Genomic DNA, 27,232 nt, shown 5'->3' on the forward strand with positions numbered 1-27,232 from the left:
ACCTGAAGTCTGTGACCTGTTTTCTGAGAGATTGGTTGTGTTTCAGTATCAGCCCTCCAGGGTCAAGATTGGTCACTGAGTGGATCCGATTTCAGATGTCTTTCATTGTGTAAATTGTTCTCTTTCCTCTGCTTGCATCACCGTGTTAGCACCCACAACTCTTAGCAAATTTCTCTAAATTCTTCCTATTTGTTGTTTGGTAGAATGTGATTAACCAATGAGCGCTCCCATGAAAGAATGTTAGAGATGATGGATTCCCTTACACTTCTAGAACATTAAATGTTGGAGGTGGTAAGGGAATGTAGAGATCATTTAGTTAAACCCATGCAGAGCAGGCACTTAGAGGAAACTGAGGCCCAGAGACAGAAAGTTACTTTCCTAAAGTTACACAGTGAGTTAACAGGAGAACCAGGACCAGAATGAGTACAAAGCATAGCCTTCCTTCCTGGTAGCTGTCCCCAACAAACAAAACCTAGTTGGCTCCTTTCTCCCCACCTCCCTCCTTGATGACAAGCTCCCAGCTGTTACTTAAAAGTGTAATTCTACCCAAAGGCCTTGCAGGATCGTATGCCCTTTTACTAAATTAGAGCTATAAATAATAAACATGCCAGGGAAATTTTTGGTTGCTAGTCACTTGCTGTTCACTTTGTGGTGTCTGAACATTGTCTTGGCTGGTTCCTCGTTTGTTCTGATCCAACCAGTGCTCTCATTCTGCAAGCCCCCAGGGCCGAGGCCAAATTTCCCAGTACATCTTGTACAACACTGAGCAGGCTGTCAGAGCTCAACAAATAATAATATAATCTATGGTACATGTTTACATTTGCCACATTCAATATTATGCACCACTGCCTGTGCAGCCAAAGCTCCGACAGGCAGCAAGACACCCATCAAGGGAGGAAGGAAAACAGCCCACACTTGGGGAGCGTTGATAAACTGTAACCCTGCTTAGAATTTCTTTCCACATCAGCAAAAAGCTTCTCAAAACCAATAGCTGAGCTAGAAGGAAAATAGGAGGGAAAAAAACCAGTTTTATATGTCATTCCCCTCTCTGGGTTTATAAGATTAGGGGATTAGACTAAATGATCCCTAAGGTGCCTTAACATTCTGTGTCTGTGTTCTAATGTTCTATGTCTGATGGTGTCTTCCCATTCCATCATTCTCTGATACAGCTAGGTTTTGGATTTGGAGTTGGGACAGACCTGATTTCAGATCCTGCCACAGACACCTTCTGGTAGTGTGACCATGGACAACAAGTCACTTAAACTTTAAACCAAGGCTGCCAGCCTTAGTTTCTTTATCTGTAAAACAGGATAATAATAGCACCTGCCTCTCGGGTTGTTGCAAAGATAAAACAAGATAATATTTGTCAAGTGCTTTATTAACTTTAAAGCATTGTAGTAGTAGTAGTAGTAGCGGTAGCGGCAGCAGTAGCAGTAGTAATAGGTGCTAACAGTTTGTATTCAATGTTCTGATATTCCATGCTCTAAGGTAGGAATTTTTACCCTTGGGAAGTCTGATGAAGCCTGTGGGCCCCTTCTCAAAATTATATTTTTAAATAATTGAAGGAAATGCTGTATTTCATGTGAAGGCTAGTGAGAATTATGTCATTTTTTGCGTCCAAGTTCACTGACCCCCTGAGACTTGTCCGTGGATCCCTCGAGGGTCTGTGGATCTCATATTAAGAACCCTGGCTCTAAGGTGTCTTCCATCTTGAAAACTCTGTGCTGTCACTTTCTCCATTCCAAAAGCAAGAGTCCCTTCTAGATCTCAAAGTCTGCAAGGTTCCTCAGGGCTATACGACTGCCAAGCAATACGTCAGTGTATGGTATCGTGAACATTGGTCTTTATGAGAGATAGCCCATTTTAAGCTTGTTCTGGGAATTGGGGGCCAAGCTTGATTTTCATAAATATTGTAGTAGTAAAAGCTTTCACCAAGTTCCTTATTTGTTAGTTGTTTTTTTTCTTTCTCTAAGACATAAACTTGGGGGAAATCAAATGGGTTCCAATTTAACCTCTTTAATTGGAAGTGAAGTTAATAGATATTTGTCCTCTAATAAGAGACATTGTGGAAAAGGAAGAGATTGTGGGGGCTTTTTTCATGACTGTTTGAGCTGAGGGAGGGCCGGCTTCTGCCTCTTAGCCAGGAGACTGGTAGGAGCAGGAGCCTTGTTAGCCAGAAATTGGAATCCGATGACAGGTCTCCACAGAGCAGAACTTATAGTAAGCAGGAAGGTTAGTTATACATGGGTCTGACATCGTGTCCGTGTGTAACAAGTCTCTCCAAGGGCTGACGAAGCCCTGTATTGTTTCCATGCTCTCTGAGCTGTAATTTGTGCCTTCTCTTGGAGAAGCCATTCATTTCACAGCTACCATCCCCTGTGCGAAATCCAGAGAGGCCCAGTGAGGGCCCGACCAAACAGGTACAATTGTCTTCACCAATAGCTGGCCCCCTGCAGCGCTCAGGCATCTGAGTGAAGGATCTGGACATCTTCCTTCTGCATTCAAAATGGCCCTCAGTATGTTAACTGAGGAGAATAGAAGCCTGAGGGAACCCATAAAGGCAGTATGGGTGAGTGGAGAGTCCTGGATTTGGAGTCAAAAAACCTAGGCTTAAATCCTACTTACTATTGGCATAAACTTGGTGAACCTCCCTGGCTTTAGTTTTCTTCTCTACAGATAAAAGGGTTAAATTAAATAAGCCCCAGGATCCCTTCCGGTCTAAATCCCATGATTCTGTGAAGTATCTGGAGAGTAGTCCTGGAAAAGTGAAACTAAACGTGCTGTATTGTCCCAGTGGTTAGAACTGTGACCAATTTGATTAACCAGACATTTGTTCATCGTAACTTGGGGGAGTGGATAGAGATCCAGCTTTGGAATCAAGAAGACCTTGACAAAACTGGCCGGGTGACCCTGAGTAGCTCATTTTACTTTCTTGTACCTCAGTTTCTGCATGTATAAAATGAGTGGGTTGGACGGGGTGGCTGCTGAGATCCCTTCCAGCCCTAGGCCCATAATCCTGTGGCCTCTCTGTGGCCTATCAACTCTTGAAGACTTTTTAAGATTCAGAGCAAGTGCTAATCTGTGTTGGTTGAGGATGTTTCCTCACTATAATTTCTCTATACTAGTGAAATCACACACAAAAAAAGATATACATATGCATATATGTGTATATAAATATATATACACAGCCCTGTTCTCAGTGATGGAGAATATGCAAAGTTTAGATAAAACAAGGTCCCTACCCTCATGGAACTTATTGTCTAATACACATGCCCACTTAATTAAAATTCTCGGTGATAGATAATAAGTACATTAGAGACGTGCAAAATGAAGTTCTCTGGGAAATTGTAAGAGGAGATCTTTTTATTGACAAGGAAGAACTGGGAGCGGGGAGCTTCCTGGAGAAGATAGCATTTGAATTGGGCCTTCAAAGACTGAGTAACAATTCACCAAGTCATGATGGGGAGGGTGGTCCCCAAACCTCAGAGTTGAAAAGACCCTCCAGGGTCATCTAGTTCAGCATGTATCTGAATAGGAGTCCCTTGGACAAGATTCCTTACAAAGGTGCCATCCAGCCATCCCAGCAGGGTAAGACCCATTCCACTTTGGGACAGTTCCTTCTAGGAGGTTTTACCTTACATTGAGCTGATATTTTCCCCTCTAGAAATTTCATCTTTTGCTCTGAGTTCTGGCCTCAGAGACCAAGCCAAATAAATCTTATTTCTCTTCATCATTTCAAGCCTTTAAATACTTGTGTACAACTATTATCCATACACACGCACACATACATCTTCCTAGTTCTGTGAGCCGAAGGTCCCCATTCACTTCAGCCAGCCCTCATCCAGTGAGGCTTCCAGTGGTCTGATGCTGTAGTCACAGTCTTATCGACATACTCAGTTTTGTCAGTGATATCTTTCCTTAAAATGTGGCTCCTGAGGTTTCACCCGGTACTTCAGCTGGGATCTAACAATATTCCTGCCACTGGGAACAGCATATGAAAAGATATGTAACTGGGAAAGCGGTGGTTGGAAGATGCAGGAATTTCAACTCAATATAAGAAAAGGGAAAGAAAAGCTCTTTCAGAGCTAGCCTATGATAATACTTCCTGGTTCTGAATCTTGGGATTTCATGATTCCTTGTCTCTATGGATATAGGCAGCACTAAGCTAAGGTTAATATAATCAAAGCAAGTTTAGTTATTGTCCCTTAGGAATTTCTATAATCACAGATTTAGAGCTTGAAGGGACTTGAGACCATCAAACCCCAACCCCTTAATTCAACAAATGGAGAAACTGAGGCACAAAGAGTGCCTCGTAGTCAATAAGTGGCATATCCTGGATTTGAGCCCAGCCCTCTGACTCTGAACCCAATGTTCTTTTTCCTCTGCTTTCCAAAGTTGCTCATCATTTCAGTTCCGACAAATGTGAATTGTAGCTTTAAAATCTCAGGTCAGGGACTATGGAGCCATGTGGGACCGTTGGCCACTGTACTGACTGGCTCCAGGCTGCTGAGTCTTTTTTTTAAACCTTCTTATATCTTCTTTTGATAGATTTTCTGTCTTCTCCCTTAATGTCAGAATAATTGCTGCGCCTTGTTATTGCCATCAGTTTGCCTGCCTCAATCAGTCAAATTATTCCCTTGTCAGCTTCTGTGGCCTGGGAAACTCCCTGTCACCCATCTCGCTAGAATTATGCGTAAATTTAGGGTAACTAGGTACCAAGCAAGGGCCCGAGGGTCTCTCCTCTAGGTAAAATGCATCATCTTGATTAGCTCAGGATGCTGTGACAACTATTTTAAATGCTCAGAAGCCCCTACGGGACTTGCTATTTGCTCTCAGCTGTGTTGAATGTAATTGAAATTACCTGATAAGTTAATTTCACCGCTGTAAAACTGGCAATGATCTCCTTCTCCCAACTGAACCTCTCCCCTTGATTTGCCAACTGAGAACTACCCTCCCAAAGTAGTGAGCATTAGAAAGACCACTGGCTTCAGGGTCAGATAATTTAGGTTCGAATCTGCTGCTTTCAGGGTGTGTGACTCAATTTCAGTTTCCTTCCCTGTAAAATGAAGGAGTTGAATGAAGTGTTCTCAGAGATATCTTCCTGTTCTCAGTCCCAATATTTTTACTTTTATGTGACTTACACACACACACACACACACACACACACCCCTCTATAAACCTGTCATTGTATCATGGTATAATTAACAAAAACTAAACTTCAGAGACATCTTCATCTTTTTCTACGGCCTCAGCTGACCCTAACCCCAACCCCAGAGTGCAATCATCAGGGAACAGGTGATAAATAACACTTTACAACTTCACTAGAAGCTGTGCGGCTTTCTAATTATTTATAAGAGGCTCCATGCAAACGTGAATATTATATTCAGCTCTATTCCGGTACGAGGTTTTAATCAGGCAAGGAATAGAGATTTAATGAGTTTTCTATAAGAATCTCTCGCCTTTACACAGCTGTCTATGGCTACAAAGCACCCCACCCCTACCTTTACTCCTCCCTCCCGTGAAATCGGGAGTGGTGAACAACAGGAAAACCCTTTGCAAACCTTAAAGGGCCATATAAATGCTAGCAATTCCTGTTTTGGTCATTTTTTCCTCCCAATTTTACAGATGAGGAAAGGGGCTTAGAAGAGTAAAACAGTCTTTCTAAGTTAGCTCAGCCAGTTAGTGTTGGAGTCTGGCTTTGTCCACAGGTCTTTTGACTCCCACAACCAAGTTCACTTCATCCTAAATGCTCGTACCATCCCTTTCTTACTCTCCATCCAGATGTCAAATTTCCAGCAATTTTGAAGTCATAAAAACATAATTTTCAGGTGTTAGGAAGGATAAAAGGAAAACTGGAGATCAGTTAAAATATATATTTCACATATTTCTTTCTCAGTATCCTCCACAGAAACGGCATAGATTATGGGAAGAGTAGATGACTAAGAATCAGGATAGATCTGAGTTCAAATCTTGCCCCCAACACTTAGTAGCATTGTGAGGAAGTCACTTAACTTGCCGGTCACTGTTTCCGTATCTCTACTGCTGACCACCCTGGCTTCCTTTAAATCCCTACTAAAACCCCACCTTCTACAAGAAACCTTTCCCAGCCCCTCTTAATGCCAGTGTCTTCCCCCTGTTAGTTATTTCCTATTTACAGTGGATATAACTTGCTTTGTATATGTTTGTTTACATGTTGTCCCCTCCATTAGGGACAGCTCGGTGAATGGAGCACCATTCCTGGAATCAAGAAGGCCTGAGTTCAAATCTGGCCTCAGATACTTACTAGCTGTTAGATGCTGGAAAAGTCACTTAACCCTGCTTGCCTCAGTTTCCTCATTTGTTAAATGAGCTGGAGAAAGAAATGGCAAAGCACTCCAGCATCTTTGCCAATGGGGTTGTAAAGAGTCAGACACAACTGAAAAATGACTCAACTCCTCCTGTTAGATTACAAGCTCACGAAGGGCAGAAACTGTCTTTTGCCTCTTTTTGTATCCCTTAGCACAGTGCCTCGCACTTAGTAGGTGCTTAACAAATGGTCATTGATCGATTGATGAATAATAATCATTAGGTGTCACTTTTATATGGCACTTTAAGGTTTGCAAAGTGCTTTATATTATCTCATTCGAACCTTCCAAAAGTCCTATGTGAGATCCTATTATAATTATCCGCATTTTGCAGATGAGGAAACTGAGGCTGAGAGAGTTTTTTTGGTTTGTTTGTTTTTTACTTGCCCAGGCTCACACAGCTTATAAGTATCTGAGGCTGCTTTTGAACTCAGGTCTTTCTAACTCCAGGCCCAGCTCTCTACTGGTTTTGCTACCTAGCGGCCTCACAAGGTTGTTGGGGGGTGGGGGGGATCAAATGAGATAATGCAGGTAAAATGCTTTCCAAACTTCAAAGTGTCATATGCAGGAGTGTGCTGGAACCAGCTCCAACCAGCTGATTGTTACATTTTCAGTGGGATTATTTCTACCTCGGAAATCAATGAACACTACAAGTCAATTATCATTAGTTGATTTTTAAAACCAGTTTTCAATAGACAGTTTCATCTGGGAAGGTGTATTCTTTCTTTCTTGTAGACCCTAAGAGGTGACATATTATAAGAGAAAAGAGCATCAGACTTTGAAATAGGAGAGCTGAGTTCTAATGCTGGCTCTGCTAAGAGGTGGCATAACTTTGTACAAAATATTTGCACCCTCGGGACCCTCGGGCTCCTCCTTGGTAAAATGAGAGGGCTGAATGGGGTGATTTTGAAGGTTCTGTTCATCCCTGGTTGAACCATCCTATGTTCTAAGGCGTCTCTCAGCTGCTGCATTCTATCTTTGTGTCCTGATCTTCTTTGTTCTCAGGCCTTATCCAGTTCTGACATTCTGTGATTTTTTTTTTATTCTCAAGTCTTCTGCGATTCTAACTGGAGAAACCGTTATGGGAATACATTCCCCTCTCTCTTCCTCTTGGGTATCAGATACTACTCAGGCCCCTTTTTAAAGGGGTTGAGCAATGGACACCATCTAATGGAGTCCAAATAAACACAAGTCTCCTGACAGCCAGCTTCTGATTGAATTTATTATTGCATTACTGTCTTGCTTTTTAAGAACAAGCTGAGCTGACAAGTCACCTCATCACCATTAAAAACAAAAAAAAAAGGCAAAGATGAATTACCCCGATGGAGGGTGGAGGAAGGTAAAGAACTTATCTTTTCCAAAATGCCAGCAAGTATATATAATTCATGTTCTTTTTTAAAAAATCACTGTCCACATTGAAATGAGGATTTATGATGATAAAGCAAGTTGCTGAATTAAATTTTGGATTCAAGGAGTGTCTTTTCACATCAGTTTGATGAACAGATAACAGCTTCTCTTTGGCCACTTGATCATCCTTGTATTGATTTCAAAACCACTTACTGTCCCCATTTGCTTTGTGTCTTAACTTGTTCCGAGTTGTCAATCACTGAAAGGATTAACATAAGCTCCAGTCAAAAAAAAAACCCCAACCTAAAAAACAGAGATTGGCAGAGCTAGAAGGGGCCCTGGAGAGAGAAAATTATTCATTGGTAGAGCTAGAAGGACCCTTAAGTCCTGCAACATAGAATGCAGAGGGGGAAGGATCCTGGGAAATAAGATTGTTAAAACAAAGTAGGTAGGATTGAGTGCTGGAAGATACCTGAGAGATCATCCAGTCCAACCTTGTAAACTGAGGTCCAGAAAGGTGATATGCTTCTTGTCCAAGGTCACCTAGCAAGGCTTGGGAGCTCCCAGAAAACAGAGATGGTTTTTTGTTTGATTTGATTTGGTTTTTACCTTTCTTTGTATCCCCAGTGCTTAGCACAGTACCTGGCACATAGTAGGTGCTTAATAAATGCTAATTGACTGACATGAAGAGATATTGTGACTGAGCTGGAAAGGTACCTGTCCTCAACCAGCACCACCCCACCCCACCCCTACCCCCAATGAAGGTATCAGTGAAAAGTTAGATTATCACTAATGAGAGAATGACAGCAAGGAAGCAGTGGGTCTGGATAATCCACAGATTGGATTACTGAGCTATGAATTTTTAGAAGTTGGCTATAAATGTCCCTAAACTATGTTGAAGTTAATGAAGTAAGATGATAATGATCTTTGGCTTAGTTCCTGAGAAGTCGTAGGGTTTTGGTTTTGGTTTTGCTTAGAGGCTGGGGGCAGCTGGGGAGAAAAGGGACCACAGAGAGGAAAACCAACCAGCAAAGAATTGACAAGCTCTAGAAATGAATGCATCCAGAGAGATCCCTAGCGTGGAGTCAAGTTTTAGCAGGCCTAGGAGATGTTTTTTATTGCAAAGATTGAAAAGCAATACAAAATACGTTGCGAGAAGTTTGGCTAGAAACCCTTTTGGGGGGTTGTACGGTTTAAAAAAAAAGAGTAGTATGTGTTATTTGTGTTTGGGATCTGGCGCCAGACACCACTGGGAATTTTATTGTGTGATAGCTGTATAGATCCTGGCTTCTGTTAGGTTTACCCCCTCTAAGGATTAAGTAGGTACACTGCAGACATGTATTATAAAAAGGTACCGGTTAAGTGGTACAGCAGATGGAGTGCCAGGCCTCAGGAAGACTCATCTTCATGAGTTCAAATCTGGCCTCAGACACTTACTAGCTGTGTGACCCTGAGCAAGTCATTCAACCCTATTTGCCTTAGTTTCCTCATCTGTAAAATGAGCTGGAGGAAGAAATGGCAAACCACTCTAGTATCTTTGCCAAAAGAACCCAAACCAAATGGAGTTAGAAATAATTGGGCATGACTGAAAATGACTGAACAGTGACCATGCAAGAATCTGTCATGTTGTCACTTAGTAGATAACTTTTGGACCAGAAAGATTGGGAAGGATCTTAATATATCTAGCTGCCCATCAGTTAGAGAATGTCTAAACAAACTGTGTGGGGTACATGAATGTAGTGGAATATTACTGCACTCACCTCCTCATCCCCATCCCTGCCACTGATGACTTCGAAGAAGAGAGGCACGTGGAGACATCTAGAATGATGCAGAGTATACGAAGCTGGGAAAAAATATATAGAATGATTTAAATAATGTAAACAGAAAAAACCCCAGCACCTTAGTTACCAAGAAATGAATCTGAATACTGTGACATTATAATGACCAACCTTGACCCCAAAGAAGTGATAGGGGATGATATCTTCCGCTGTTCTTTGCAGAAGTGGGGGACTGTGAGCGTGGAACGCTGCAGGTACTTTGACTAGTATGTTGGTTAGTTTCATTGGACTGCTTTTTCATCTCTTCTCTTTTTATTTGTTATAAGGGATGGCCCTCTGGCCAACGGAGTGATATATTGTGAAATGGAAGTAACGTAAAAACAAAAGATACTATTTTTTTAAGACTATAGATGAAATTTTCTCAAGATATCTTCTAGTCCAACCTGCTTATTTTACAATGCAAAAAAAAAATGAAGCTCAGAGAATGGAAGAGAAGCCAATTAAGTGATGGATCCAAGATTCAAATCCAGGTGTTTGACTCCAAGTCCAATGATCCTTCTACAATGCTACTCTGCCTCTGAGCTGCCATCTTGATCCGACTTCCCTGGGTTTCCCTCTCTTGGATTTGCCCTGATACTTCATTCTTGTCCTACTCTGGTTCCTGTCTGACTCCTACTGAATGACAGTCTGACCAAAATTCTTCGAATTCCTGTTTTGTTGACTACATTGATCACCCCCTGACTCTGGTTGAAATTTTGGCTTTCCCTCTCTCTCTTCCAAGGTCCGAAGACCAGCTTCCTCTTTCATGCCAGGAGCAATTTTGTTGTTCCCGACAGCTCCACCACAAACCCTTGCCAGCCCAATTCCTTGTTCTCCCTCAGAATACCTTTGGACAGAAGTCATTGTCACACAAGGACCAATAGACACATTTGCATTCCATCCTTGCTCCTGTACCTGATGGATGAAGATTCCCTCAGACAATGGCTCAGTCCAACACTTCCAAATTCAGTAGCCAAGTTCACAGTCTGTTATAGGAATAGAGAATGTTAGAGGTGAAAGGAGTCTTATAATGGAGGCCCCGAGAAGGGGAAATGATTTGATTAAAGTTACACAACTAGTTAGTTCCCAAGTTTGGACTTGAACCTCATTATCCTGCCACCTAATGTGGTGTTTTTCTCCATGGCAGCCTACTACCTCATAAAGACCAACACTGGCTAATCCTTGGGAGCAGGGCTTAAATGAGAGGCTTTCTCATATCCACATTTTAGGTCCATAGAATCAAAGAGCTGGAAAAGACCTCAGGGGCCATCTAGTCCAGCTTCCTCATTTTATAGATGAGGAAACTGAGTCCAAGGTAGGTTGTGACTTACCTAAGGTCATACAGACAGTAAGCATCTCTTGACCATCTGAAGGAGCTTAGCAGTGGTGCAAAGCAGAAGCCTGTCAGGTAACCAGATGCTCCTTTGTCATTGAGATACGACTTAGGAGACCCAAGCTGTGGGTCCTACACTAAGGAACAGAAGACTTGGCTTATGAAAGGTTTGGCATTAGGAGTGTCAACTTAGAGCATTTCTTGTTTCAAGGTCCCTTCCAAATCTGAAATTCTGTTAGCATGGCTCTTGTGAGACAGCTGGACATGGAGGCCATTAAACTATGATCCTCACCTCAAGAGTGTGGGGGAAGGAGAGGGAATGAAGAGGAACTGAGAGAGAGAGAAAGGAGGAATGTCTGTAAATGTTAGGACCCTGGGAGTGCAATGTCAGGAAGTTGAGGCCAGAAGGTTTCTAGAAGACAACATGGCTAACAGTGTCAAGCTCTGATCAGAAGTTCGACAATTCCAACAGATGCAACCAACATTTTTAGATACCTACTAAATGTAGGTGCCTAGAAACAGATATGGAAAAGGGCACGTCCTATACCCTGAAGGTGGTCATGTTGTCCTAAACCCATCTTGATGGTTAGCAGCACCACAGAAACTGAAGGAAAAAGACCATTGGCATCATGGACTTCAGAACATTGGACAGATTATCTTCTACCATGCTTGAATTAGCAAAATCCTGGTGTTTTTTTTTAAAGGGTTTGAAAGAGTCTTGAGCATAAATCTGTTATACACTGAATGCATTGGGGCTATTTACATAACCGATAGTGACATTCTAGTAACAAATACTTTTCAAACGTAGAAAGTCTAGAATTATTATTTCCTACCTTAAATTCTAAAATGAATATTCAGATCTTTTGAATACCAGCTTAATTAGCTGCTTTCATTAAAAAAAATTTTAATGGAAAGCTAAAGTTTTCTTCCCATCATCTTCCTTCGTCAGCTTAAGTAATGTGCACTGAATAAAACATTGGACTTAATTGCCAGCATTATTTTAAAACTGTACATGCATTTGTACAGCAAGATTGCAGGGGGAGGGATGCTGGGGGTTTGGAAGGAAATCAAAGCAGTTATACTTTCTAAAAATCCAGAACAGATTTAGGGTTTTTTTTTCTTATTTACTTATTTATTCAAATGATAGTAGGTTGAAGAGACCTTTTGCACTCTGTTTATGCTGTTAGGAGTCTATGGAATGCCAGAACCTGTGGAAAGGCTTTAGTGATTGTCTAATTTGACTCCTTGATTTTGAAGAGGAAGCTGAAGCCAGAAAAGAGAAGATACTTGCCCAAGGTCATACAGAATATTAGCAGCAGAGTAAAGGACTCTTGACTGGGCAGCTAGGTGGCACAGTGGATAGAGTGCCAGGCCTGGAGTCAGGAGGATCTGAATTCAAATCCAGCCTCAGACACTTATCGGCTGTGTGGCCCTGGGCAAGTCACTTAACCCTATTTGCCTCAGTTTCCTCATCTGTAAAATGAGCTGGAGAAGGAAATGGCAAATCACTCCAGTATCCTCGCAAAAAAAAAAATCCAAATGGGTCCCAAAGAGTCAAATGCTACTAACTGACTTTTAAAAAAGGATTTGACTTTTTCATTGTTTGGGGTTGGGTGTGGTGGAAAAAAATACCACCTTGGAGCATGGAGTCCTGCTTCTGAATCCTAGTTCTAAGACTTATTAATCAACTGGATGACCGTGGGCAAGCCATTTAATCTCTCTGGGCCTCAGTTTCCACATCTGTAAAATGGAGATAGGAGTACTTGTGCTATTGGAGTAATTGTAAAAGAAAATTATTATAAGGCTAGCTTCTTGTAAACTTTAAAGCATTGTGGGGAATGTAAGCCACGATGATCATTAGTGTTATTATCCCATGAGATAATGTGTGCAAAGTGCTTTGTAACAGTTGAGTAATATACAACCGTGAGCCGCTATTAGCATCAACTCTCATTCTGCATTGCCGCCTCCCCATCTCAGTCGGCTTGAGGAAAGGGATCCTGTTGCTTGTTTGTCACATTTCAGACTTTTCTCCCTGATGCCGAGTCCACCAGCCCTCCTTGAGAATGGCTGCAGCAAATTCCTGAAGGTACAGTTGGTCTCATATCATTCAGCCGAGCCCCTGCTTGGTCTGACACCAGCCATTTTGGTGCAAGGTTTATTGGCAAGGCTCTGCCCAGCCTAATTGCATAGTTTGCATCCCAGCCGTTCAACGTGTGCCAAATACTTGCACTGAGTCACTGGCACTGTAGATTGCAGAGGGCTGTGTGAGGTTAGCTACGTTATATTTTTTAGTATATTTCTGGCAATTTTCTCTCCTAACCTCCAGGTAACCTTCAAGCCTTCAAATCAGAGAATCAGAATTTAAGAGCTAAAATGTACTTGAGAATCATGGAATCAAAGATATTAGGGCTAAAAAGGGCCTTGGAACCTAGAATGTTAAATCTAGAAGAGATCTGCTGCAACATAAAACATGGAATATTAAACCTAGAAAGACCATTAGGACACAAAATGTTAAGGATGAACAAGACTTTAGAACATAGAATGTTAGAACCCAGAAAATAAAATGTTAGACCTGGAAATGCCTTCAGAACTTAGACTGTTAGAACTCAAAAAAGGGAGTGTTAGACTTTTAGAACGCAGACTGTTAGAACACAGAATGTTAGAACACAGAAAATGGACTGTTAGACCTAGAAAGATATTTAGAACATAGAATGTTAGAACACAGAAAATGGAATGGTAGGCCTAGAAAGATATTTAGAACATAGAATGTTAGAACACAGAAAATAGAATGGTAGACCTAGAAAGACCCTTAGAACGTAGACTGTTAGAACACAGACAATGGAATGGTAGACCTAGAAAGATCTTTAGAACATAGATTGTTAGAACACAGAAAATCGAATGGTAGACCTAGAAAAAGACCTTAAGAACATAGAATATTAGAACACAGAAAATAAAATGTTAGACCTGGAAGGGACCTTGGAATATTTAAGCAGAAAAAGACCTCAGACATCATCTGACCCAATGTTTTACAGCTGATGGTCCAGGGAATATATTTATGGATCAGCAAAATTTTTATTACATATAAAAATGAACAATTTAACAGACTGTCGCCTCTTTCCATTCTGCTTTCCCTCGGTGTCCTACTTTCTCTTTCCAACTCCTGTTATTTCTCTCATGCTGTCTCCCCCTGCCCCCTAATATTCTTCACCAAGAGTGGCCTAGCTGTGGCAAAGGAGGGCCAAGTGATCCCAGATACTAAATTTAGACATTTTAGTAGTTAGTGGTATTTTACTGACCTGTTCTACCCTCATCTCTCATTCTGCTAACAAGGAAAGAAGATTTAGTCCAACTTCTTCATTCTACAAAAGAGGAAACTGACCCCAAGAAGAGAAATGGCTTACTAACCAAGGTCATCCAGGCAATACATAAATAGCAGAATTGGCATTTGAACCCAAGCCTTCTCATTCCAAATCCATGGCTTTTTCCACTTCTAATATACTATTAGTCTGTGTAAAGTACAATTTGAAAAGTATTTTACAGCAGCGTTTTCGAACTTAGAAATGGGGGCTGCCAGTCTGTGGATAATAACAGCTAACATTTATACAGTACTTACTATGTGCCAGGCACTGTGCCAAGTGCTTTGCAATGATCATCGTGTTTGATCCTTACAACAACCCTAGGAGACAAGTGCTGGTATTATCCCCATTTTAGAGTTGAGGAAACTGAGGCAAACAGAGGTTAAGTGACTTGCCCAGGGTCACACAACCAGTAATTGTCAGAGCCTGGATTTAAATTTAGGTCTTCCTGACTCCAGGCCTGATTCACCTACAGTACACATTTGACTTTAAAAACCACATATTAGCATTATCTATGTTTTATTGTATTTTTTATTTATTCTGTTAAATATTTCTCAATTACATTTTAATCTGGTTCAGGTCACCCTTGGGAGAGTCATAGCTGTGTATGGTCAGCAGCTCATGAGTTTGACACCTCTACTATGCAGTACAAATCAATATACGTGGGGAAGACAAGATGGTGAAACTTGTGTATACTAATGGAGGCTGACCCAGTTGGTCTGCCATTTTGATACTGTCAGACCTGTTTCTTAGGCTGAGAGAGGCAGAAGGTCCCCCATAGGTTAAATGTTTTCCGACCTAGCTAAACAAAAGAAAACTGAGAGATACATTTCTGGTGCCTTCTCTAAAAGGTCATTCCCACATCTCTCTTTTTCCTGTAATGGTTAAATGTTGAGATGCAGTTGTTCCTATTTCAGAAAAGCTCTATTGAGACAAAAAAAAAAGTATGGTTGTATTTTGCTTTGGGACTTGGCCACATGCCTGTGCTGGCTAGAGGCCTTCTATTGCCCATGGGGGAATGGGTGGAAGTCAACTTAATCTTCCTTCTGAATACACAGTTACTTCATAGGATGCTGATCTAAAATTTCCTCTTCTCCAGTCTGCTTTCGTGGAGGTTACATGAGACCAATCCAGGCCTGATTTAGAGTTCTATCAATTGTAGGAAAATCCCTGAGGAAAAGTAAAGAGGAAAGACAGACGTGTGTGTGTGTGTGTGTGTGTGTGTGTGCGCGCGCGCGCGCGCGTGTAGCCAGGAAGGGGAGGGGCAGAGAGAAACCAAAAAGTAGAAACTGGCCCTAGAGATTACATTATTATAATACCTCAGACCTAGAGGGTTAGACTGTTAAGGGAAATCTGGAAGATAACATGGAGCAGCCAGAAGAGTTCATGATTCACCGAGTGAAAACAGAATAGAATTCAGAGTCAGAGGGCCTTAGTTCAAAGCCATGGCCCTGCCATTTATCCACTTGGCCAAATCTCTCATCCTTCCTGGGCCACGGTTTCCTCCACTATAAAATGAAAAGGTAGGACTAAACCATTTCTAAGCTCTTTTTTAGTTTTAAATCCAGGATCCTATGACCACAGCTCACATCTCAGCTCTCAAACTTAATACCTGGTTCCCCTTGGGGGAGATGCTTACCCTCTCTGAGACTTAGTTTCCCCATATGTAAAATGAAGAAGTTAGTGATTTCTGTGTACTATCCCTAGTTCTAAATCCTCCGAACTGCTTAAAATGAGGTAGTCTGAACAATAAGCAATTCCATTTTCCTTAATGACAGGAAACATATTTCAGTGCCATTGAAGTATGATTGATGGCATCAGTCTTCCCCATTAACAGGAGAGATAATTTCACATAAATAGATTGGGAGACCTCCCAGGTGGGATGAGGAACCTGCCACACCACTTAGTTCACTCGCCGTGTAATTGCATTGAGACCAAGGTCTTTGGAAAGGAAATGGCTGATGAAATTAGCATTAGTCAGATTCCTGGGGGGCTTGATGCATTGTGGGTAGTCGATCTTGCCTCTAGAAAGGACAAGTCGACGCTGGAGAGGCCAGCTGCTTACAAGCCTGGTGTTAATTGTTTTTCCCCCTAAACAGGGACAGGTTTATCACCCAGGGAAGTAAAGATTTGAGGATCTAATCATGCAGGGCCTGAGACTCAGGCCTTTTTAACAGACTTCAAATTTATGCATGCTGTCCAGGCCTCTTTATTACTATTCTTTGGAAAATATGTGCCTTGGGGGAACCAGTTTTCCTCACAGGGTGTAAATAAAGCAATTGTTACAGTCCCTGGGAGGGCATGAGGGGAGATGGCAGGTAGACTTGGCTAAGAGCTACTTGACACTGAAGAAAGACAGATTTATTTGAAATGTATAAGTCAATAAAAGAAACAGAGGCCTGGTGCTCAGCTGTGTCGAGGAACACAGGAAGCCAGGAATGCAAATTTGTCTTTTGGAACATTGACAAGCTGGAATGCTTCCAGGGAAGGGCGACAAGGATGGTGAGAGGACCGGAGACCATGCAACCCTTAATGCTTTTGTCTAGCTCTTGTCATAAGGAGGATTTTCTTAACACTGCCCTTTTGCAATTTCCACCGACGGCTTCCAGTTCTGCCTTTGGAGGACAAGGAGAAGAAGCCCAATCCTTCTCCATATGACAGCCCTCTGAATTGTTGAAGAGAGCAATCATTCCCCTCTGAGTGAATAGCCCCAGTTCCTTCATTCTCCATATGGTATAATCTTCAGTCTTCTCACCATCCTGGTCACCCTCTTCTGGACATGATCCAGCTTACCGATTCCCTTCCAGAAATGGGAAACTCAGAACTAAATCTCGCTGGGCTTCACTTTCTTCATCTGTTAAAAAAAAAATGAGTGAATTAAACTTCTAAGACCACTTCTCCCTCTAAGATTTTATGATTCTCTCTTGGATCCAGAGTTGACCTTTCAAAAGTACGCATCCTCTCCTGCTACTTCCAAAGCTAGAGGCAAAGAACCTCAACCATCTTTCTATGGGCCATTTGGTTGGGGTTTTTCTGGATGCAAATTACCAAGTCAAGAATATCTCTAAATTCATTTTGTGACTCAGTTTCCTCATCTGTAGACTGGGGATAATCCCACTTGTGCCGCCTATCTCTTGGTATTCCTGTGAGTCATACACTGTTTAAACCATAAAGCACCACAAAAGTGTGAGTTATTATTATTAATATCCAGTTTTCACAGTAATGTCTAGCATCTCCAGAAAATTAAACTCTGCAGGAGATATTTGCAAACAAACACCTCTTAATAGTTGTTCTCCTGAGGGGGATCTTGCTACAAGATATTATGAGTATGAGAAGATTGTGACTCATCCTTCTCTAATCCCATGAGGCCTCAGAAAAAAAGTGAAGGAAGCAGACTTGGTCTCAGGAAAATAGTCCATGGGTAGGCAACCTGCACGAATTGTTCCAAAACTATGATGACTGTAACCTCTAAGATGAGTGTCTCATTAGAGAGATGGCATGGTATAAATAGATCTGGATTCAGATTCTGCTCCTAGCTGCCTATTTAAGTTGGGGTTAGCTATAATAATAATTAATGATAATAATAGCTAACATTTATATAACCCTTACTATGTGCCAGGCACTGTGCTGAGTTCTGTACAATTATCATCTTATCAGATCCTCACAACAACCCTGGGAGGTAGATGCTATTATCATCCCCATTTTACTTTTCTGGGCCCCAGTTTCCTTATCCGCAAAATGAGGGTGTTGAACTAGATGACTTCTGAGTTCTCTTTCAGCTGTAAATCTATTATCCTTTAAAAGAGATGAGATATCAGTTCTTTCACAGTGCCTCTGTCCCATCCTCTCTATTCCTAAGGCCAGCACCATAGCACAAGTTCTCATGACTGCCTGTCTAGACTAGTACAATAGCCTCTTTAAAAAGGTTATTGATGGTTTCTGTTTCTCACATCACCCTGGTATCCCATGGAGTCCTTCCTCTCCCCATCTCCAAGAGCCATCCCATATGATAAATAGAGTCTTCTAGAGAGGCAGAAAAAAGTCAGTGCAACTGATTAAGACGTTGAGAAAGCCCACAAACAGGCAGTGTGTGAAACCCATGGACCTCCCACCTCCCCAGAGGGTAGGTCAAGGGCATCTTCTTGTATGTCTTCATTGGGGTCCCACCTGATCTTTATAATTTTGTTATAATTACTCTTTTTTTGGTGTATTGTCCTTTCTGTTTATATTGTTGGAGTTATTGTGTATAAGATTTTCTTGGTTCTGCTTACTTCGCTTTGCATCAGTTCACAGAGATCTTTTCATTCTTCTCTGTATTCATCACACACATAATTTCTTACAGCACAGTAATATTTCATTATGTTCATGGACCACAGTTTGTTTAGCCATTCCCTAATTGAAGGGCATCAGGTTTGTTTCTAGTTCTTAGCTATCTCAAAAAGGGCTAAATATTTTGGAGTAGGTGAGGACTGTTTTCTCATCAATGGCTTCCTTCGGGTATAAGCCCAACAATGGCAGCTCTGGTTGAAAGGGTATGGACATTTTAGTCACTTTATTTGCATAATTCACAGTAGTCTCTTAATAGGCCTTTCTTCCTCTACTTTCTTTCTGCCTACCACCATCGCTTCCCCCATCCCAATCCATCCTCCATACCAGGGATGAATAATCTTTCTTACACAGAGATCTTGCTATGTCATATTTCTGCTTAAAAATACTTAGTGGTTCTCTCTTGCCTCCAAACTAGGTGTGCTAGTAAATATTTAACAACCAGCTCTGGGTGGTGATGGGAGAGGGAAGTATACAGGACACACTTTTAAGTTTAATCTGTATTATTAACAATTTCTCTTTCACTTTCTTAAGTCTAGACAATCAACAAAACAATAAATTGAGCCCTGATTTGTAACATTTACTGATTTTCAAAGTATAAACGATCACATTAAAAATTTAACAATCAGCTCCAACAAACCCTTGCCCCTAAGTGATATTAGATTCTTCTGCCTATTATTCCCCTCCTTGACTCTACATTAGCCGAGCTTCTCTCAAACTCTCTGCCCACCCATAGAACTTACATTGTATTTTCACATCTCTGCTCTTTTGCCTACACTGTTCCCTATGCCTGAAATGCCCTCCCTCATCTTCTTCATGTGTTGATTTTCTTCCTGATATGTAAAGCATAACTAAAATGCCGCCTCACCCAGGATCTCTCGTAACAACCTTAAAGATCACAAAACATACTTTTAACCTCTCTCATGTATTTTTGATATGTTATTAGGTATAATGCTTGTTTTGGTTCCTTATTTCCCTTACTGTGAGCTCTATAAGAACAGAAAATGTGCCTTAACTAAATTTTATCTCTTCCCTAATGCAGATGGAGTTGCCCCACACCCAATTGTGCTTAATAAATGTGTGTAGATGCTATGAATGTCTGATCTGTACAGTTGGAATGGATCATTTCTTTCTTAAACAGCATTGTTTTTCTCCCCCCAACCTCCTTCTACCCTTGTAGGCATGCCTGCGTCATTCGAGGCCAGGTGATGACCTCTGATGGAACTCCACTGGTTGGTGTGAATGTCAGTTTTGTGAACAACCCTCTCTTTGGGTATACCATCAGCAGACAAGATGGCAGGTAAGGGTCTCTCTGTAGCCAGCAGGATGTGAAGGCCTGTTTTCAGTGACCTTCTGTCCTTACTCTGTTTTGCTGCTAATAAAACAAGCTGTAAATGGGACCAAACTCCTGTCAGGACTAGTTCATTCCTTTCTTTATTCAACAACTCTACATTAAGTGCTTGCTACGTGGTGTACGTTGTGCCAGGTGGGTGAGAGAAGTAGGAAAATAATTAAGGCATGGCTCTGGCCTCATGGAGCTTATAGCTTAGCAGTATGAGAAAAGATGTACACAGATGATCATTCAAACTGAAATGTTTATTTCGATAGTCTTTGAGTATCTTTTTATATCTTTGAATATTGAGATAGTCTTTGTATCTTATTTCATCATAGCCTTGTGTGGTAACATCCTATCTTATCTCCCATGTATATTGATCTTTAAGCATTACAAAGTACTTTCCTTATAATGACCCCATAAGGTAGATGGGACAACAATTACTAGCCTCATTTTATAGATGAAGGAAGTGAGGCTCAGAAAAGTTACATGCACTACCTATGGTCACAGATCTGTCAATCAATGGAGGAGTATTCATTAAGTGGCTACTGCTGCTAGGCACCGTGAACACAATGAATGAAACAGTCTCGACTCCCAAAACGCTTACATTCTAACTTGGGATTCTTAACCTTGGATCTGTGGACCCCCAAGATGACCCAAGGGGGTACTTGGATAGATTTCAAGGGATCCTTAAACTTGGATGGGGAAAATTATTTATTGATTTTCGCTGATTTCTCACTGAAATTTTACTTTTCCTTCAGTTATGAATTTTTCCATAAAAATATATTTATGAAGGAGTCCATAGGATTCACCAAGCTGCCAAAGGGATCTATGACCCAAAAAAATATGAAGTGCCCCTGTTCTAATATAAGTATCAGAGTCAGAGCTGGGGTATCAACCCAAGTCCCCTCACTTCAAGTCTAGCATCTAATAAATGTCCCTTGAATGATGCATGTGTAACAGCAGAAAGTGGCAACGGGCTCTCAGATCAGATGAGAGAGCGAACATTTTCCATGGGGCAAGAAGAAATCTAAGGAAGGCTCCTGAGGGGGTGACACTTGTGCAGACCTTTGAAGGATGGGAAGAACGTTAGTAAAGTCAAAACAGAAGGATAGGCAGTCCAGTGGTGGTGATAGGTTGCACTCTAAACTCTGATACGTCATGCATGATGTCGGTCACAACAGTGCCCAGACAAGAGGAGTGGATGAGCTGGTACAAACATGTATGCCCTGAAGCCAACATGTCTTTGAGAACACTCTGCAAAGATGGGATGTCGTTGTCATCCACCTCATTATGTGAGAGAGCCAGCTCAGCTTGCACCATAGATGCTTTTACATCAGAAATTGCACAGACTGAAGCTATTGCAAGAATTGGCTTGGCTAGAACATTAACTGATAGGCCAGGGTCTGGCCCTGGCATTGATCGGGCCACGTTTTACTCAGTAGTTTAATTAACAGTTTATCATCATAGAATCTAGGGAGCTGAGAGACACTTCAGACACTGTATGACTATGTCACTCCCCTCCTCAAAATGTCCGATGACCCTCCCTTTACCTCTAGGATAAAAATCCAGGGACATTAAAAACCTTTCCTACTGTGCCTCTCACCTACCTTCCAATCTTTTTTCAGATTACTCCCCTTCCCATACCCCACATGCATTCCACCCGAACCTCCCTGACCTAGTTGTTCCCCAAACTTGGCATGCCATCTCTCATCTCTACGCCTTTGCCTAAGCTGTGACTCACGCCTGGGCTGCACTCCTTGCTTACCTCTGCCTTTTAGAATCCCTAGATTGCTTCAAGGCTCCTATCATAATCTTGACCTTTTTAAAATGTGTCAAAGTATCATTGGGGAAAAGTAAAGACTTCTTAAAATTAATGAATCACTTTTACAGCTAAAGGCTGATGATTATTGCTACTACTTATAATTCATGTTGCATGAAGACATGCTTTACTCAGGGCAGCTAGGTGGCACAGTAGATAGAACGCCAGCCCTAGAGTCTAGAGGATCTGAGTTCAAATCTAGCCTCAGATACTAGCTTTGTGACCCTGAGCAAATCACCAAACCTGATCACCTTAAAAAAAAAAAAGACAAACTTTGCTCACAATTTGCTCACAAGAACCCTGTCAGGTAGCTAGTGCAGGTGTTATCATTGCCCGTTTTGCACATGAAGATACTGAGGCTAAGGACGTGACTTCCCCAAGGCTGCACGGCTCATTAAGGCAGAGAGCTCGGGTCTGATCCTTACTCTGTGCCGCCTTTCCATACAGGTGATAAGAGCCGCGTGCTGGGAGAGGGACGGAGACTGTAATATTTGTCCTGTCAGTAATGATGGGTTTTCTATTTTTAATAAAGTGAGGTGAGAGAAGGTCCATCTGGCTAAATCATGTATCCAGAAACTTTCTTCTCACCCTCCTGTTGGAGATAATGCTGCAGCCTGATTGATTTTTAACACCTGTTTAATCGACTACCAGGCTTCAGTTCGTCCTGGCCAGGGTGATAATGAAGTGGGTGATTGATTGTGAAGAACCGAGTGTTTTTGTTAAGGGGGGGGGGGGGGAAGCACGTTCTCATTCAGGCACCTTCCAAGGGGAGCTGGGAGACAGTCAGATTTGGTTAGTAAGAGTTCCTTTGGGACGAGTGAATTCTCCCATCAAACGGATGAACTTTCCAGCCCAGACAGCAAGTGACATCCTCCTGAAGCTGATATAGGCAACGTTTCCCTACATTAATGTCCCATTGATCCAGCTTTAAACGCTGAACCACATGCACAGAGGGAGAAGGCCTCCGGGAGGTCTTAGAGCAAGGCAGGTATATGTGATCACCCTGTTCCTATGATTCTAGATAAGGGACCTCCAAGAACATCTAGTCTAATCCTTGCCCAGATAAGGAATCTTATCTTCAAATTCTCCTAAAAGCCATCCTGGAACCCTAGCGGGATGATTACCAGTGATGGGGAACTCATTACTTCCTGATATCACTCAGTCCTTTTTTTGCTTAGCTCTCAAGCTACTCTCTAATCCTTACTGTACTCCAAGGCCAAACAGAACAAATCAAATCCCTCTACAACAGCAGGCTTGACCCTACTGGAAGAGAGCCATCATCCTCCCCATCCCCAAATCTTCTCCTAGATAAACCTCCCTGGTTGCTTCAACCAGCCCTTGTATGATGTAATTTACAGTCAGCTTTCATCCTGGACTTCTTCTTTTAAATGTGTTGATGTGGTGACCTGAACAGGGCTAGACACTGATAGGAGAGGTACTGTCATCTCCCTCTGAGCCATAATCAGGGTGGGGTTACCCCCTACTACACTATTCTGTTTGTTTGCTTAGGGGTTTTTTATGGCACTGCAAATTAGAGAGTGCTGACATCAACATACTCCTTTAAGAAATTAAAAAAACATACTGAGCTAGCAAAGATGAGTTGTTAAAATAGGAATTTTTCAGATGATTTCTCCCCCTCCTCCCAGCATCTGTACACCAAGTGAACTCTTACCCAGCCCAACTTTGCCCTGCTCCCTCCCCACAGGAGCCAGGAATCTCAGAGTTTTTCTTGCCCCTGACAAGGTGGTATCACTGGGCCCTCCCACCATAACTTGTATATGTCACTTTAAAGTTTATAAAACTCTCTACAAATATTACCTGATTTTGCCCTCACATCAACCCAGGAGCTAAGGGCCCATTTTATGGGTGCTATTATTTTCCCCAGTATCTGAAGCAGGTTTTAAACTCAGGTCTTCCTGACTCCAGGTTCAGCATTCTATCCACGTTGCCACCTAGCTAGCCTAGGTATGCCTAGATACGTGCAGCCAACCAATAAAATTTTTATCTCGTGTGCCTGCTGTATGCTGGGCATTGGGGCTACACATGCAAATAAGGGAACTACCCCTACTCACGAGGAGCTTAATAAAAGAGTCCGAAAATCTTTCACTTTTGTGTTTACCTACCTGGCCTCAGTTTCCTCATCTCTAAAAAGAGAAAATTGGATTCAAAGACCTCTAATGTGTTTTCTCCCGACCCTAAGTAAATGATCTTAGGATTCTGTGAATACAGAGAATCATGGTATTAAAGGAAAGGGCACTGAATTTGGGTCAGAGTCCCAACATTGGAATCTGAGCTTTGCCATTTACCCGTGGGATCTCTCAAGCCCTCAGTTTTCCCATCTCTAAGAGGAGTGGAATCAGATAAAATGACCTTGGAAGCCCCTTCTAGCTCCAGATCTGTCCCAAATATAGGACGTTTAGGTCCAGTGCAGGGATCGATGTCCCCGTTTGATTGACATGGCAGCACCTCCGCTAAGGTTGTAGAGGAGAGTCAGTGGGAGAGCTGGGAATGGGATTCAAAGCATCTTTCTTCACCTCCCCTCCCCCCCCTCCCCTCCCCTCCCCCCCTCCCCTCCCCTCCCTCCATTCCCCCCCTCCCCTCCCTCCATTCCCCCATTCCTCCATTCCTCCATTTCTCCCTTTCTTCCCTCCCTCCCCACCCTGAAGGCTATGAATGGCATTCTTTAAAGGCAAGCAGGCAGGCTCCATCAAGGCAACACCTGACACTTGGGAGTGGCAGCTGCTCCTGCTACATTGCCACAACCTCCGGTGGTTCTCAGCTGCCTGAGCCTGACATGAGATCGATGCCTCTCCTTTGGGTTACATTTGATGCCCACACCTGAAACCATATTACTCTTGTAGGTTAATGAGCCCAGCCCCCACTCATTAGAGCCGAGCTCCTCCTGCAGCTCTCTATGCCTGCCCCGTGGAAGGGAAGGTGTTTCTAAGAATAAACCCAGGAGGCCTCTATCTCACCAAGAGCCTACAGAATAGGATTCTCCGCCCCCACACCCCCAATCCTTTCTGTCGTGCACAGCCTCGTGTGAAGGGAGCGTTCTCTCTGGTTATAGCGCTGGCCAAATGCTAATTAACTGTTAAAAATGTCCTCGTCAACACACAAAGGCTGTTCAGCCCACTGACAAGCAGCAGCAAGCTCTCAGAATCTTTTTTAAAAGAGTAGGTCTGGAAAGCTAAAGCCCCACCTGGTAATTCAAATCAAGCATCTTCCCCAAGTCTCAATCCAGTGGATTTCTGGTGGGGAATGAGTTTGGCCTTCCGGACAATAGTCACCAATTTTATTATGCAGGTGTGTGACCAAGATAGTAAATAACAAAATTATTCTGCAAAAGAAAGGCAGCCTGAGGATGAGGGAGCCAGGAGCCTCACAACACAGAACTCTTCAGGGTAAAGTAGATTTGCAGAAGCTGTGTAGGTGCTTGTCTGAAGAGTGCAGGCAGTCTTTTTTCAGGTATAGGATGGCCTAATTGACCTTTGAGGTCTGAGCGTAGTGTTCTGCACACAGTAGGTGCTCAATAAATGTATATTGTTTGTTGTTCCTTCTAACGCTTGAGAGGCCATATGAGTCTGAGACCTGAGTTGGAATCCCGCCTATATCACTGACTCACTGTGTGATGTGTGGACAAGTCACAGCAGTGCCCTGGGCCTCAGCTTTCTCATTTGTAAAATGGAAATGTGTCCCTCATGGGGTTCCTATGGATGCTCAAATGGCATGTGATCATCAGCAAAAGCCTTTTGTTATGGTAAAGTACTATTCCACCAGGTGATATGAATAGGATTCTGTAAAGAAAATTTCAGATGGAGACCAGAAGATCTAGTGCTGAGGAGGCCTTAGAGATCACATCATCCAACCCTCTCGTTTTACAGATGAGGAAACTGAGTCACAGAACAGTGAAGCAACTTGCCTGAGATCATTCACATAGCTAATAAGTAATGGAGGCAGAATTTGAACCCAGGTTCTCTGACTCTGGATCCAGGGCTCTATCCACTGTACTATGAAGCCTCCAGATAGGTTTTTTTTTTTCCCTTTAAGAGAAGAATATGGATAGGGATGATTTTTTGGTATAAGGAACTCCCGGGTGAGGGCGCTCCCTCTACCCATGCAGGTCAGCCCCTCCTTTGCACTTAAAAGCTTTAGAGACTTACCTGGTGACGCAGAGAGGTTAAATGCCCAGCTCACATAACCAGTACATCATGTCAGAGGTGGGACTTGCAACCATGTCTTCCTGGCTCTGAGGCCAGCTTTCTATCCACTAAACCATACTGTCTCTCTCTTTAAAATAATAATAGGTTGTTGTGTTGTTGGTTGTGTTTGTCCTTCTTTCTCAAAAGAGGACCGTGACATCAGGGAGATGATGACATGACTTGCCGTTGACTTTGAGTTGAGTGAGGGAGGGCTGTGCAAGGTCACCAGCCTCACTTTCTCCTCCAGAGCCATCTGGGTCCAATGGCCAGATGCTCATCAGGATGACTGGAGATGGCCCAGGATGCAATGGGAGACCCTGGCCCTTTTAAGCTAAGGTCTTTTCAGGTTCTCATATAATAATATGAAATTAGGTACAAGTACCCTTTTTGTCACTATGAGATTTAGGCCCAATTTTCCCAGTTCTACACACATACACACAATTTTCCCCAGAGTGTTACCTTAGGCACTGCCCCTAGCTAGCATTTAGAGAATCTATCAATGCATCTAATACCCTAGAGCGTTCCATGGCTTAAGTGATTTGGGAGATGTCACGTCAGACAAGTGACAGAGGTAGAATCATAAATGTGGCACTGACATTACATACACACGCACACGCATGCACACATGGTTATCTTAGGGAAACCCTAAAGGACCATAGAAATGGGAACTGTTATTCACCATGTTCCACCTGTCTGGTCTCCCAAAGGCAGTGTTTTGTACTGGCATAAGTAATAGTAGAAAAAATCCCTGATGTTTCTGGTGAAATGGGCAGCAAGTACTCCAAGAAAAACACCAACCATACTGGTGTTGAATGGGTTCCTCACCAAAAAACTGATTACCAGGCAATTCAAGTTGCCAACAATAATAAATCATGAAAATGAACAAAGTCTTAAAGAGTCCAGGTTTTGTCTTAGTAGGGTCTACAGTGATGGAATCACATGTTAAATGGAGTCTTGGAAACACATGGTGAACAAAGGACCTCACATACCAATTATGTTCATCTGCTAAGCCCCAGTCCTGCTGGCCCATGTCAGAAGGGACACTGGCCACCTGGAGAGCAACAGGCATGGTGAGGGCATTGCCATCTAGGGATTATTGGAGGAGCTGGGATATTGAGTCTAGCGAAGAGAAGACTTAGGGAAGGACAGTATTGTTACCTTCAAGTATCTGAGAGTCTGTCATGGGAAGAAGAACTAGGCTTCCTTCCTCTACTTGGTCCTAAAAGGCACGATAGCAAATATTAAGTGGAAGCTACCATACAGCAGAACAGGGAATCCCAAGAAAAACTGCATAACAGTGAGTACTCTCCAAAAGTGCTTCCTTGCTCTTGGTCTTGGGGCAGACTGGGTGG

At 42.4% G+C, this 27,232-nt stretch overlaps 1 protein-coding gene across 1 annotated transcript in view; it reads left to right on the forward strand.

Moving 5' to 3' along the window:
- Nucleotides 1-27,232, forward strand: part of TENM4 (teneurin transmembrane protein 4) — a 514,686-nt gene that overhangs the window by 317,673 nt on the left and 169,781 nt on the right. Inside the window, 1 exon segment of the mRNA XM_036743921.1 lies at nucleotides 19,704-19,823. Coding sequence (XP_036599816.1) covers nucleotides 19,704-19,823 — 120 coding nt within the window.

This window comes from Trichosurus vulpecula, chromosome 2 (genome assembly GCF_011100635.1).
Source record: "Trichosurus vulpecula isolate mTriVul1 chromosome 2, mTriVul1.pri, whole genome shotgun sequence".
In the NCBI taxonomy this organism is placed as follows: Eukaryota; Metazoa; Chordata; class Mammalia; order Diprotodontia; family Phalangeridae; genus Trichosurus; species Trichosurus vulpecula.